The 15,752-nt window shown below is 34.8% G+C and overlaps 2 protein-coding genes across 8 annotated transcripts in view; one reads left to right on the top strand and one right to left on the bottom strand.

The window, feature by feature from the left end:
• Nucleotides 1-219: 219 nt before the first annotated feature.
• On the bottom strand, nucleotides 220-13,417 carry LOC110027996 (DNA-binding protein HEXBP-like). 6 transcript variants are annotated; one of them, XM_020729678.1, is made up of 4 exons: nucleotides 12,944-13,417; nucleotides 6,027-6,211; nucleotides 2,386-2,654; nucleotides 220-285 (listed from the first exon to the last, which is right to left on the bottom strand). In XM_020729678.1, the coding sequence occupies exons 1-4, from the start codon at nucleotides 13,391-13,393 to the stop codon at nucleotides 254-256; spliced, it is 936 nt and encodes a 311-aa protein (XP_020585337.1). In that variant the 5' UTR covers nucleotides 13,394-13,417; the 3' UTR covers nucleotides 220-253. The 6 variants fall into 6 exon arrangements, with proteins under 6 accessions (XP_020585337.1, XP_020585340.1, XP_020585335.1 ...); XM_020729681.1 differs by having other exon boundaries at nucleotides 258-285; nucleotides 6,032-6,211; XM_020729676.1 differs by lacking the exon at nucleotides 220-285 and adding an exon at nucleotides 1,485-1,592.
• Nucleotides 13,418-14,901: 1,484 nt separating this feature from the next.
• The window catches only part of LOC110028004, a gene marked incomplete in the record, with an annotated part of 19,852 nt that continues 19,001 nt past the window's right edge, over nucleotides 14,902-15,752 (top strand). For both annotated transcript variants that reach the window (XM_020729692.1, XM_020729693.1), the window contains 1 exon segment: nucleotides 14,902-15,181. In XM_020729692.1, the coding sequence (XP_020585351.1) occupies nucleotides 14,918-15,181 (264 nt within the window).

The following is a 15,752-nucleotide window of genomic DNA, read 5'->3' as shown; positions in this document are numbered from 1 at the left end:
CAGTTTTTAGGCTCTATAACTTATAATGTCTAAAAATATATAAAAAACAAATAGAAAAGTCTTCATTATAATTTTAGATATTCCAAAAATTCACACATCAAAGAATCTTTGATATTTCAAATTACTCAAATTTATGCAAAGACGTTTTGTACATTTTTGAAAACACAAAATTTAAGTCTCGAATAATTAAAATAATAATAATCTCGTTAGCAGAAGTCTCCACTCTTTCTGCTTCTTTTATTTCTCATTCTTCTCACTTGCTATTCTTCTCCTCATCCAAGCTTTCTATTTATATGCCAAAGAAAAGACATAACATCAAGATAGTAATTAAAATAACAATAAAAAAAATAAAATTTGAATTAATTCTCATGATTCCATCTTTCAAGCTTTTGGCCTTCCATCCTTTAATCATAAATTTAAATTGATATAAAAGATTTGAGTGGCATTAATTAGGAGTGTAAACTAGCCGAGTCGAGCTCATGCCACCCGCAAATTGAGCTTTAGGTTCATTAATTTATTGAGTTTGAGCTAAAGCAATTATTAAGTTGAAGATAATGAAATGGGCCTTTCAATTTAAGTTTTAATAAATTAAATGAAACATTTAATTCAACCATACACCCACTAAAAATATTGTTATTTACAAATCTAACATTCTCTTTCACCAATTTTACTCTCACTCAAATATCAAAATTCAACATAAAACCACAATCATATTTTTTTTTTTTCATTTTTTTTAATCAATTCTCAATGTTTTGATTTCGACATGCATAAATACTTCAATTCAATAGTTCAAAAAAATCATATGAGTGCTACTTTTGTAAATAACAATATTTCTAGTACTCTATATGTAAATTTTTCAACCTAATAACCCATGACCCAAAATGATCAAAAAATAAAAAAAAAAACTAAAATACTTAGTGTGATAATATCCCTTGTCCATAAAACTTACCATCACATATACGAGAAAATATTACGTCAAGTAAATCAGACAACAATCGTTACTGGTGTGAATCACAACATGCCAGCATAAATCGCACCACGCCTTTGAACACACTGCATGGTATGATCCACGCCGTTATCCGCATATCCGGCCTACGAACATGATATTTTCTTCACGCAGGCTTAACATACACTAAGAATTAATTAGCATTTATTAATTTTAATTAATGGTTATAAATATAGTCAATAATGGCAATCAAAATCCAAAAGGCAGCTTGAACATTTGATAAAATGGTGCTTTCGCATGTACATCCAAAACATAATCATTTTGATTTAATGCGGGAAAGTTCACCTAACCAATCACATGTGAAATTACAGGAAGATTTACATACATACCACTCAATCCATACATATTTACATTTCTAACACCTAAACTTTATTTTTTTACAAACATACCATCTAATGCATGAAAGTGTACTTCACTTTTTAAAAGTTAGAATGATGTTTTTTTTTTTTTTCTCGTGATAAAAAAGATTTGGGTGGTATAAATAATAGAAAAGTTTAGATGTTATATACCGCTCACATTGAGTCTTTCATAGTGTAGCCCAGCGCAAGTATCCTGAGATTATGAGTTTGATCCCGTCTGAGTGCATCTGCCTTGCACTACTGGATCGAGTGATTAGGCACATGAGGGCAGTCTATCCGTACCTTTTATTTTATTAATATATTCGTGTATATATATATATATATATATATGCGCAATTTTATATATGTAAATGCCCCAGAATGAAATCCAAGTGGGGTGAATGAAGCAAGAAACATAAAAAAAAATAAAAATCAATTTTATTTTGGCTACATTTTACGTTGAAATAAAACACATTTGATGGTGAAAATTATTTTTAAAAACACTCGAAGCCCGTAAAAATATATATCGAGTAATTTTCAAAAACAATTTAATTTATTTTTAAAATAAAAAAATAAAGACATATTTTGAAATATACAACAAAAATATAAAATAGGGATGGAATTTACATACATACCACCCAATTTCTATGTATTTACATGTCTATCACCTAAATTTTACTCTTTATATTCATAACACTTAAGTCTTTCATACCACATCAAAAATACAATTATTTTAACATTTAAAAAGTGAAATACATTGTTTCATGTGTAGGAAAGGTGGCATATATGTAAAAAAGTTGGTGCTAGAAATATAAAAACAAAGGAATAAAGTGGCATGTATGTAAATCTTCCAAAATAAAAATGATTTCAAACAACCCCGAGTCACAAAACCAGTAACAATAACCACATTCCAGAAGAGTAATGATTTTTACATGAAAAAAACTATGAACTTGAAGAAATTTATAAAATCTTTCAAACCAAATTCAGACCTAATAACACTTTATAAATCTAAGTTAGGAGCTTTGAGAAGAATTGAAGTACCTTTTAGAAGCAGTAGCAGCAGCAGCAGCAGCAAAATTCTGGGCAGGGCAGTCCCTTGCCCAGTGTCCAGTTTTGCCACATTTGAAGCAGGAAGAAGGCTGATTTTTGCCTCCACTGATGAATGAATTTGAGGATTGATTCTGGCAGTCCTTAGCCCAGTGGCCTTCTTGCCCACATTTGAAGCAGGAGGAGCTATTTTTATCAACAGATTGGCTTGAAATAGAGCCCTGCTCATTGCACCATTTGAAGAAACCACAAGAGCCTCTTCCCTGAAATGATGACAAAGAGAAGCAATCATCATACAAATATAATAGAAAAAAAGGGGCATGTACATACAATATACACCACAACTGTTATCACGAATCTCAAAGCATTTGAATGGCCTAGACGACGACCAGACAATAAGGCGTCCTACCGTCCTATTGCCAACCGCGTGATCAAGAATCGATTGACACACTATGGCAAGAGATTCGAATGACAAACCACGTTGACAGTCCCGACCAGGGCACAGGCAAAAATCCTTGATCGCAGCAAATCGGTCGACCCTCCTTTACCGCGGCGGACGAGATCGACATCCTACTGGCATCTTGGCCGACCGGCATGTACTTCAGAAGACACAGTCGCCACTTAGCGAGTCGCCTCAGTCGGCCGAATTCAAGCAGGTTGTCCAACCAATTACCACCATGTTAAAATTCAAATTGTAATACAGATATGATATGAAATTCATACGATCAATTAGAGCATCAATTGTATTAAAAGTGGTTTCCATAACACACCATCTTTTCTGTAATTGTACCAAATACACTCCTATAAATAGGAAGCAAAAATACGAATAAAAGAAGGGCTTCCGAGTCTCTCTACAGGAAACTCATGACTTGCTATACTCTCTTTCGCTCTTCCTTCCTTCACTCGATCCTAAATTCTCGGGACGTGTTCACATAGGATAATTTAGGATTCAACAGATACATACCAAACCATTCTTATATATTTACATATCTCGCAGCTAAACTTTCATATTTACACGCAAAATGCTGAAATCTTTAATATCACATAAAAAATAGCACTTATCACATTTTAAAAGCGAAATACACATTTTCGTGCAAAGATTTAAAACACCAAAGTGCTATGCATGTAAATATGAAAGTTTAGGTGTGTGATATGCTAGACAAAAACAATATAAGATGATGCATGAATATTTTGTAGGGGATTTACATGCATATCATACAAGTTTTGTGTATTTACATGTCCAACATGTCACAACAAAACATATGAATAAAAATGCTTATTTTACTTTAAAAAATTAATATTATGTTAATTTTTTTATTTGATGCTAAAAACTTGTTGTATAAGTATCAAACTTCAAGTAGTAAATGATCAAAGTTAACCCAAACAATAATAGAAACTCAAATATTATTACTGAAAATAAATATGTCGTTACAATCAAACAAATTTGAAAGAGAATTTACAACAAATGCGACACAAACTCACACTAGGGCTCGATCCATGGGTGGTGGAGGTTGACTAGGTGGGGTCGGCGCGGAGATAAGTGGCTGAAATACAACAACAACAACAAAAAACTTTTATCCCACTAAGTGGGGTCAATTACATTAATCTTGTTTGAACAAAAAACTTTTATCCCACTAAGTGGGGTCAATTGCATTAATCTTGTTTGTCCATTGTGCCCTATTGAGTTTCATATTTTAATTTAATTCTAATAAATAAAGATCATTTTTATACAAAATGCCCAAGTCTTTTTAGGTCTACTTCTACCTTTCTTAATATAAGTCAAATCTAAAATATCTATTCTCCTAAAAGGGTTATCAGATGGTGGACGTTGATGTGACCAAACCATCTAAGGTGACTCTCTCTAATCTTGCCTGCCACTAGAGCATGCCAACTTTTTCATGGATATATTCACTTTGCATTTTGTCCCTAAGTGTAAAACCAATCATCCACCCGAGCACTCTCATCTCAGCAACACAATCCTCAAATAAACTCTAGAGCTTCTACTAATACTTTAAAAATAAAATCATAAATGCCCCAAAAGAATTTTATAATCACTCAAAACTCTATAATCAAAATTTTACAAAAGGGCATGCCACCTAGTTAATGGTCCATATAGTGCTCCTTACCCCCTCTCTAAAATGCCAATGATATAATATATGATAAATTACAAGCTCAACGAAATAAATAATGCTAAAATAAAATTGAACATTTAAAAAATGAGCAATGCGCACGTTGATTGGTGACTAAAATGAGTAACAATAGTAATAATAAATATACATGCGTTAATAGTTGAAAATATCGAAAACATAATTAAATATAGTGTATGGAATAGTGGTAAAAAATAATAAAAACTACAACTGGAAATTCTAACATTCTCTCCCTCCTTTCTTGTGAATATAAGCTTTAATTTAAACTGAATCACATAAATGATGTTGGCTACTCATGTGTTTGAAGTTTTGGGTGATTTTCATGTGGCTCATTGTATTCATGAATTGTTAGTGCTTCTTCAAAAAGTAAGGCCCTTTTCCTAAAATTGTCAGCCAGCTAACAAGTTAACAAGAGGCAAAGGAAAAACAAGTCGAATGATCTTTAAGTCATTTGGTTACTTCAGTAAGAAGAAAACAATAAAAAAGAAACGTTGAATTCTAGAAACGAAACTTAACTAACCAAATTCGGTTTGCATGAATTAATTTTAACTCGATCAGAGGGGTGGTTTGTTGAGTAAAATTGCAATTAAAAATGTCTAGATATGGCATTTACAACCATGCCACTCAATCCCTAAGTATTTACACAATATCTAACCTTTGTTTTTTACATCAATACAGCCCAAATCTTTCACATCACGTCAAAAATACCACCATGGTAATTTTTAAAAGGTTAAATACAACTTCTCATGCATAGGTAAGGTGGTATGTATGAAAAAATTGTAGTTTAGTTGTTAGATATGTAAATATATAGGAATTGAGTGCCATGTATGTAAATCTTCCTAAGATTTATTAAGAGTTGTATCTTTTAATTTCATTGTATCTATTTAACATATTAAAGCAGTCCAAACGATTCATTAACAGCTGAGTTCACCTATGATTTGTTACAATTAAGGGAATACAGTAAGATATAGAACCTCTTGTTGTAATTTAATCAGAAAACAAGCAGTAATGCCGGAGGAATCAATTGAAATAAGATGTAACTTGAGCAAAATTTCTCATGCAAAGAGAATTAGTATCTTAAATTTAGTTTAAGATGGATTGAGTACTATTTCACAGATGAAAAAAGAATGGGGCATTTACATAAAAACCACCCAATATACTATTTCACAGATGAAAAAAGAATGGGGCATTTAAAATTCTAATTTCCCATGTATTTACATATCTAACACTAAAACTTCACTTTTTACATTTGTACCGACCAAATCTTTCATATCACATAAAAAGACCATCATTTTAACATTAATCTTTCATATCACATAAAAATACCATCATTTTAACATTAAAAAATGAAATACACCTTTCTATGCATAGGTAAGGAGGCATGCAAGTAAAAATTGAAGTTTGGCTGTTAGATATGTAAATACATAAGAATTGTGTGGCTATGTGTGTAAATCTTCCAAAAAGAAATTGGATGTTTTATTAATATACCCCACCGCTGGACATTTGTAGTATTGCTGTCCCTCATTCTTTCCACTCTTTGAAACAAAAACTAGGCATGAACCAGCACCACAGGGGCAAAAAACTACAGGAACTTGCGCATTGGATTGACCGTCAAAAGCAATTTTAGAACATGGACCATCACACCACTCAAAGAAATTGCAGCCTCCATTCTCCTGGATAAATATGCAAACAATCTCAAAAGTTAATAAGTTAAACAATAGCCAATTTAAAGAACTCAACCAGAACAAATGGGTGCCAATATTATAAACATTAATTACAATATGCATTTTAAAGCTCGAAATGAAAATCCATCATCCATATTAGTATTTTTTTTAGTTGTCTGGAAGTAAAAGGGGTCAATTTCTTGCGCAACAAACAAATTTTGGCTATTTACAAAACTAACACCAAACTACCTCTATTTACAATAATATACAAAAAAACTTGAAAATCACAATAAAACTATAAAATGGTTTTTTTTTTTTCATTTTCATTAAATTCTGAATGAGTTGGTCTTGGCACGACCAAATAGATTGTTTTGTTAATATTTTCTTTTGCTTACAAGTTAAATATGTAAATAAGTGGATGCATGTAAATTTTTCAATTGAAATTATGTTTTATAAGTGCAAAATTTACATCATTTCGTTAGTTGTAGTTAAAATCGATATGAATTATAAACTCAATAAACACCTTCAACAACCCTCAAAAATGACAATCAATTTTCACATACTAAATAAATGAAGATAAAATCAACATATTCTAAAATACATAAAGACATGCATACATGAATACATACATACATACATACATTAATCTATAAACTCAATAAACACCTCTTGGTGTTTGTTCGGTAAACACTTTATGCGGTGTTAGAATACATTGCCTCTGCAGTAATTTTAATTGGGTGGTTTTAGCCATTTTTTGGAAATTGATGTATCTTATTACTATATTTCTTTGCGTGGCTTAGCCGGGTGGTATTTTTGTGAATTGCTGGGTTTTTTAGTTTACCTGGTTGGCCCCACTGTTAGTTTTGAGAGGAAACCCTTGGCTTCGTACCTTAATTTCTTGCCTATTTTGATTAATTGTGTTTGTTGCCTTGCGAGGACCTTCATCAACATCAATTACGGTTTTTTATTATGGAGTTTTTACTCCATGCCTTATATTACTGGCGTGACATTTCTCCCTGCTGGAATGAAGCACATTTTTCGGCTAGGAGGTTTATATATATCTGCTTATGGAGGAGACTTTATCATTACCTGTCTTCTCTTGTTTCACTTTGGCACGTTTTGCAAGGAAAGATATTTACTGTTTCTTTTCTCTGTGTTATTGGACTAACTTTTCCGCAAGATACAATACATTAGCTGCTTCGGGGAGCTTTGGTTGGCAAGTTTCATTTATAAAGCTCTATCGGGAGCATCTTTGTCGTTCTTGGTTTACTAAATTGGATGATCTTCGAATCTTAAGGCTTCTTACTAATGCTCGACACATATCTATTTTGGGTCAATTGTAACTTTTTGTTTTTTGCTTACTTTTTTTGTGTGGCATTGTACTGTGGATTTTGGAACCCCTAGGTTTATAATGTATTTTTTGTTTCTTAGCTGGGGATCCACTATCCCTCCCTTAAATTTGTAACATTTTTTAGTATTAACGTATAAGGAGCCACGAGTTACTCTTTTATTAATATATATATATATATATATCGTTAAAATAAATAAATGTTAACTTTATTTAGATTTAGACTTGAGAGCACACAAACAACAAAAACAACTTAGCACGAGGGTCAAGAAGTTGCTATGACCACCTTATTTTTGCCATACTCGTTTCTTGAGCAAATGTTATGAGAATTTTTTTAGGGGAAATTAAGAACCATAGCTCAAATAAATTAAACAAAAAGAAAAAGTATGAGAAAGGGAGCAAATGTGACTAGGGCTGTGAATTTAGCTCGAAGATTGCTAATTGCTCTACAATTGATTCGAATTTTGGCTCAAATCGAGATAGGATTGAAATAATTGAGCCAAACTATGAGTTGGAAACTTTTGATCAAATTTTTTTTTAGCTGATTTTGAGCCATACATGAATAAGCTCGACGAACTCTAAATCAGCTCGGATCCACTAGAACTCACTCGAAATCGGCATGTAGTATTTTTTATTTATAATATATATATATATATAATGCTAAGTAAAATTGAATGTAGCGAGTCAATTTTGAGCCTATTTTGAGCTGGAGTAAATCCAAATAACTCAATTTGAGCCAGTTAGTTCCAATTTTCAGTCGAATCGAGCCAACACCAAGTTGAAACGAATCCAAATAACTCAATTTAAACCAGCTTGTTTCGATTTCGAGCCGGATCGAGCTCGAATCAGTTTCGAGCATGGTCAACTCAAAATCGAATATAATGAGCCACAAGCTAATTTCAAATTAAACTAAATCTATTCAAGTCGACGGGACATTAACAACCCTAAATGTGACTAAAACACTTGAACCTAAAAGGCAATGTCAATCATCAGAAGTAAACCAACAAAGAAAAAACTTGGACGAACATGAACAATCAATGTATGTTAGACTATTATCAAAAATTTAAAAACAAGGAATATACTAAACAGGAATTTCAGGTGATTGTTCCAGAACTACAGAACAAAAATTATCAGTCAACCTTTCTATTTGTCTTGAATATTGAAGAAAAAGAGATTTCTTATGCCAAATCATCAAACAGTGTACCACCCATCTCCATACCCCATAATACTAAAGCTATTTCTTAGGGGAAAATTGTCATACAACTTGTGCGCAAAACAATAAACTAGTACCTCCTCAAATAAACAATCAAAACTCGTGCGCCCCACGAACATTACCTATTAGACCTGTCACCACTACAAGTGGTCCCCAAGGCAACATACCATATCCCAACCGAATGATACTAAGTTATGAGTATTCAACTATTCTAGAAGATTCTCAATTACCCTATATATATCATTTGTAATATATATGGTTTGGGGTGAATCATAATGTGAAGATAATTCTCCTTTCCCTTACTGTAATTCTCTGATTTTTGTATTGCTTCACCTTCCTGTTTCTCATGGTATCAGAGCATCAATCCATTCAAGTCTCGTGTGGATGAATTAATCTGCTCGACATCAAGCGCTCACAATTCCAAGCATTCTCCAGGAAGTGTTATGCCTGCAAGTAAGTACTGCGCTTGGATGATTTAATCTCTCACCCATCTCATTAGAGTTTGTAGTCCAATATCTACATACATCAAGGAAAATGGAGGATTCCACAATATCAGAACACCAAATCCCCTTATGTCTACCCAATTCATACAAATACCACCATCACTCAAAGTTCTTACCTCCCTCTTGAAACAATTTTCTCAATATCTCCTCACACCTGAGAACTACCATGTACAGCGTGCACAAATACTAAAAATACTCACGATTAATGGCTTCGCCGGCTTCTTAGATGACAGCAAGCAGTGTCCCTCACAATGTCATCCTAAATGGAAACGAGAATCCACAATTTCAGGAGTGGATTCTTATTGATCAAAATCTTGCGGCGTCCCTCTACTCAGCCATATCTTCTACTATTCTCCCTAATGTAATTTAGCTTCAAACACCAACAGAGATTTGGACAACGTTGGAACATAAATTGCAACCTACAAACCAGTCCAGAGTGATACAGTTGAAGGACAAATTACACCATCTTGCTATGAAAGATAAATCAATGGCACGGTACTTAACTGAGGTTCGTACGTTGATCACATTAATGCAACAAGATCCAAATTAGATCAGGAAGATGTAACTCTATACATCTTGAATGGTCAAGAGCAATGCATTTAAAACCGCCATTCAGGCACGCCTACAACCCATTGCGCTAGACGATCTCTACTCGTTACCATGTAGGGAAGAGATCAACATTAATTCAGACAATGCTAAACGGATTTCATCAATTGAGACAACTCTTGCTCTCAACTCCATCAAAGGCCGCAAAAATCACTTCTCCCGGGCAAGGGGAAGAAAACAATAAATGAATTCTAGAGAAGGAAAAGGCAACCAAATACAATCAAGGGGAGGAAGAACATCGAATAGATCAAATGTTACTTGCCAAATATGTAACAAAAATGGCCATTCAACTTTCATTTGTTGGCACATAACAAACCTAGAGTATACACCTTCCAACTCACCGCAAGCTCTCAACAATATGTCCAAGGAATGGATCTTGGATTCTGGTGCAGCTGACCACTTCACTTTTGACATCAATCAGCTACATCTTGCTGCACCATACAATGGAATGGAGCAAGTCATCGTAAGGAATGACCAAGCTGCTCAAAACCAACATAAAGGTGATGGTCACCTTCCTACCCCAACTCGTAAGCTCAAACTTTCTCAAAATTATCACTCTTCTACTCTCTCATAATCTGTTATCTATCCACAAACTAACAAAAGATAATAATGTTGTTATTTCCTTTGATCCTTCTCTATTTATCATTTTTTATTCCCAGACTCAACAGAACATACTCAAGGGTCCCAACAATAAAGGATTACAATCTACTCCAACACCCAATACTTTACCACCTCTCTTTCTACATCACAACAAGCTACTCTATGGCATCAAAGCTTGGGGCATCTATATCCTGACATAATCAAGGCCATCTCCAAGCGATAAGCCCTTTGCATCCCCTCCAGCACATCTTCCTGTCACACTTCCAACCTTACTAAAAGTCACAGACAACCTTTTGTATCTAGCTTAGATAAAAAATATAACGTACCTGAACTTCTTTATAGTGATGTATGGGGCTCTTCCCCAATTGTCTCTTATCATGGTTACAAATATTATATTACCTTCATTGATGATTTCTCTCGATTCTATTGGGCTTTTCCTATGCATAAAAAATCTGATGTAATCAACATAACAATATGGTTTATTAAATCCATACTTCATCAATTTGATAAGAAAATCAAAATCCTTTGAACGGATGGCAGAAGAGAATACAATAATACCAATTTAAATAACTTTCTCAATGACAATGACATACCACACTGATATTTCTATCCCTATACACCGGAGCAAAATTGTGTTGTGGAAAGGAATCGACATATCAGTGAAACCACTCGAGCACTTCTCCATGAAGCCCATCTACCCTACAAATTTTGAATTGACGGCCTCCTTGCGTCAATTCATCTCATGAATAGGATGCCTACAAGAGCCACAAATTACATCTCCCCATATGAACATCTACATCAATCTCCTCCACCCTATTCTCATCTAAGAGTTTTTGGTTGTGCTTGTTATCCATAGAAAAAAACTCAAACTATACACAAATTTGAACCACGATCAATCCCATGTATGTTTCTCGGTTACTCTCTGCAACATAAAAGATATAAATGAATTAATCCACTCACTAATAAAATCATTGTATCAAGGCATGTCGTCTTTGATGAACATACCTTCCCATTCAACTCCATCACCAACAATTCAAGTCCTATCCAACAGCCTTCACAGGCTCCTATTTCATCTCTTCTACTCACACCAACGACATACTCAACACCATCTACCAACCATCTCGATATTGTACCTGTCCCAAACCAATCCCGCCTAATCTCGCCTAATATCTCTCCCCAAATTAGGTCTACATGAAACAGCCTCCCGGTTTTCATAATAAACAATTCCCTAAGCATGTATACCTCCATTGACAATCTCTATATGGGTTAAAACAGGCTCCCCGCCAATGATTCATAACCTTCTCTGCATTCTTTACATCAAGAGGCTTTCAAGTCAGCAAAGCGGATCCATCGCTTATCATCTACAACCAACACAAGGTTTCGGTATTTGTTATCATATACTTTGATGATCTTTTGATTACAGGTAACAATCCCAATTTCATTTCTAAACTTACCCAAGCCATGGCTGAATGATTTTCTCTCAAATAATTTGGAAAACTACCTGTTTTCTTGGCATCGAAGTATATCAATCTGCCAACACCTACTTCCTTAGCCAACAGAGATACATACTTCAACTACTGTACATGACAGGTATAAGAAACAACAAACCATTGGCGACTCCAATGTCCATTTGCACTCCAGCTCAGACCAAACAGAGCATACCATTTCACAACCCTTAGCTGTACTGAAAACTAACAGGGGCTCTCCAATGACAATTATAACCAGCTCATTCATCTGTTGTGCTATTTACAAGGCACTAGCAATTTTGGCATACGAATTGCAGCAGTATCTTTTCTACTTACCTCATTTGCGGATGCCGACTGGGCGGGTGATCTACTACGAGTACGCGTTCCTATTTTGGGAATAACCTTATATCTTGGTAGGTAAAGAAACGGTCAACAGTTGCTCGATCCTCTACGGAGGCTGAGGATAGGGCTTTGGCAACGAAAACCGCGGATATCGTATGGCTTAGACGTCTTATTGAGGAATTTGGCATTCCGGTAACTCAACCAACACATCTCTACTGTGACAACCTCTCCGCAATCTCACTTACCAAGTATCCTAAATTTCATGCTCGAACAAAACACATAGAGATTGATCACCATTTTCTCCCGGATCACATTAAATTGAAACACGTTCCATCTCACTACCAACCAACAGATATTCTTACAAAAGCAATTCCAAAACGTCAATTCTGCGAAACTCGATCCAAACAGTCCTACCACGAAACATCAGCTTGGAGGAGGGTATTAGACTTGTCACCACTACAACTGGTCCCCAAGGCAACATACCATTAATATCCCAACCGAATGATTCTATGTTATGAGTATACTGCTATTCTAGAAGATTCTCAATTACCCTATATATATCCTCTGTAATGTATATGGTTTGGGGTGAATCAGAATATGAAGATAATTCTCCTTTCCCTTACCTGATCCTCTAAATTGCTTCACCTTACCGTTTCTCATTACCTCTTTGAGAGGACACCTGTAGAACATACGGCCGGGATTCTTAGCAGTATTCGAGGTTAAAACAAGACAAGTTCCAGACCCACAGGGGCAAGGCTTTGCCGCTACAAACTTATCCGCTCGATCCACAGAACTATCGTGCCCTCCACATTCCCTCGCCCAATGCCCCGTCATGCCGCATTTGAAGCATGAGCCGACGGCCGTTGTGGAAGAAGGAGCGGTGCTATTGCTGCCGGAACCATGGGCGGTGATACCGCCGCCATTATTATGGAGATTAAGCTGTTGCTGCTGAAGCTTCCAGAGGGAACTGCGGCTACCTCGGAGAGCGGCCATGTAAGTGCCCTCCTCCTGGTTATCACGCCGGCGGCTTTCATCGCCTGAAGAGGAAGCCGAGGTTTTCGGGCGTTTAATTGTTCTTGCTGAAGCAATGGCTTCTGCCTCGGCTTCTTCCATTAGGGGTCTTCTTCCCTCCCTCCGTCCCATCCAATTCACTACTTTTGAACTTCTGAGTTTAATTAAATATTACTCCCTCCGTCCCATCCAATTCACTACTTTTGAACTTTTGAGTTTAATTAATAGTTTATGGCATTGACAAAAATACCACCAACTTTTTATATATTTACATACTTAACCACATGAACTTTATACATTTTACAATAATATCTTCCAGATATTTCACCTAACATAAAAAATACCACTATTTTTAAATTTAAAAAAAAAAAGAAATGCACACACTCGTGCATGGGTAGGGTTGTCATATTTCATGCATATGGAAGCTTATTTGTAAAATAAATGCAAGAGATTTCTAATTTCTATTTGATTTCATGTATGTAAAGTAAAGTCAGTTCATGTGTATACTGAATATTTAAGAGTTTTGTGGCTGCTTGTAAGCATATTGCAGATACATTATTTTATCGTTATTATTGTCTATCACACAAACATTCATTAAAATTACATAATCATTTAACTAACCATATTAATGTACATAGTTCTTTAAAATTAAGGCTGCGTTTGGGACAGCTTATTTGCAGCAGTGGCGTTTTCAAAATGTCACCTTCTGTTTGAATATCACGTTTCAGGAGCTTTTTACAAAACTCCTTTTTCATTTTACTATTAGGCGGCTGCCCTCGCTCGCTCCTCTACCCTAATTTCGCAACAAGCGTTTCCGTTACATTAGAACATATACATGATAAAATATAATTTATATTTTCTAAATCAATATTATTAAATTTGATGATATAATTCTAACTCAAATGGTCATGATAAAATCCCAACTTATATTTTGTTTTTATTTTTATTAAATTCAGAATAATTTGATTGTGAAATAGGTAAATAGGTCACATTTCAAAAAATCTCTTAAATATTTGAGTTGTAAATAGTAATATTTTTTGTGCTCTGTTTGTAATTATGACTTGTAATTTTCTGGAACGTTTTTAGGTACACCCCGGCCCGTTCCTTTAAGGAAAATATTTGCATACGTAAGACGTACGCAGAGCTGCGTACGTCCGGAGGTTACTCAGAGAGTACAGAGAATTTATATTTGTGTTATATATTTCTATAATATCTCTGTAACCTACCTATAACTACAAATAAATTTCCTATTTTATAATTCTACAAACACAGATAAGTTACAAGAAATTTACAAGAAAATTACATCCTTGTAATTTTCTGGAACGTTTTTAGGTACACCCCGACCCGTTCATTTAAGGAAAATATTTGCCTACGTAAGACGTACGCAGAGTTGTGTACTTCCGGAGGTTACTCAGAGAGTACAGAAAATTTATATTCGTGTTATACATTTCTATAACAACTCTGTAACCTACCTAAAACTACAAATAAATTTCCTATTTTATAATTCTACAGGCACAGATAAGTTACAAAAAAAGTTACAAAAAAGTTACATAAGATTATATCCCGAATACAACCCTGCAACCTTTGAATAACCTCCTTAACCTATCAGCATAAGCATCTCTGCCTATGTCGTACACAAATATTTTCCCGCAACCGAAACCCGATACGGAAACGAAACCGCTTCCTCTTACCCTCTCCCCGATACGCAAAGCGACAACGCCACCTTCGCTCCTGCTATTAAACCCCCTTTCAGCCGAAACATTTCGGCCGACACGCCGGCACAAATCAAATCGGCCGGCACGCCGCAGATCGTCACCCTACCCCCCTCATCTCGCCGCGCGATCTGTCGGCCGTCGATCGATCTCCGACCAGTCTCCTGTTCATTTCGCTGTAAGATCTCTATTGCTTGAGTTAGCTATTTGAAAATTAGTTCTCTTTCGTTGTTGACGAGTAGATTTGGTTCAGACTCGAAGCGATTCTACAAATCATCATAGTTTGTTGGAAAAATGGAAACTAACAGTGAGGAGCGTGCCGGGCTCAAACTAGGGTTTGGGTTTAAAGGATTGTAGCTTGAGAATGCTGAAATGCTGTTGTTCGGTTCAACTTTTAGAAGATTTAAATACATACCACACAAGTTTTTGCACATCTAACATTTAAAACTTTTATATTTGCATTTAGAACACTTTGTTGTTATAAAAGTATACATGAAAGATGTGCATTTCACATCTAGAAAGTAAATAATATTGATTTTTTATTTTTATTTTTGTGTGGGATTGAGTTTTTGCATATAAATATGAAACAATAGGTGTAGGTATGTAAATAAATAAGGATTGTGGGGCATGTATTTTATTTTATTTTTTTTTGTGTTAGGCTTGTTAACTTATCATGTTGAAATAAGAATTGTTCATGAACATAAAGTTTAATTTAAAATCATATATACATTATTATATATATATATATA

This window comes from Phalaenopsis equestris, unplaced genomic scaffold (assembly GCF_001263595.1).
Source record: "Phalaenopsis equestris unplaced genomic scaffold, ASM126359v1 Scaffold000479, whole genome shotgun sequence".
Classification (NCBI taxonomy): Eukaryota; Viridiplantae; Streptophyta; class Magnoliopsida; order Asparagales; family Orchidaceae; genus Phalaenopsis; species Phalaenopsis equestris.
The sequence above is the reverse complement of the archived record's forward strand: the minus strand, read 5'-3'. Positions and strand labels throughout refer to the sequence as shown.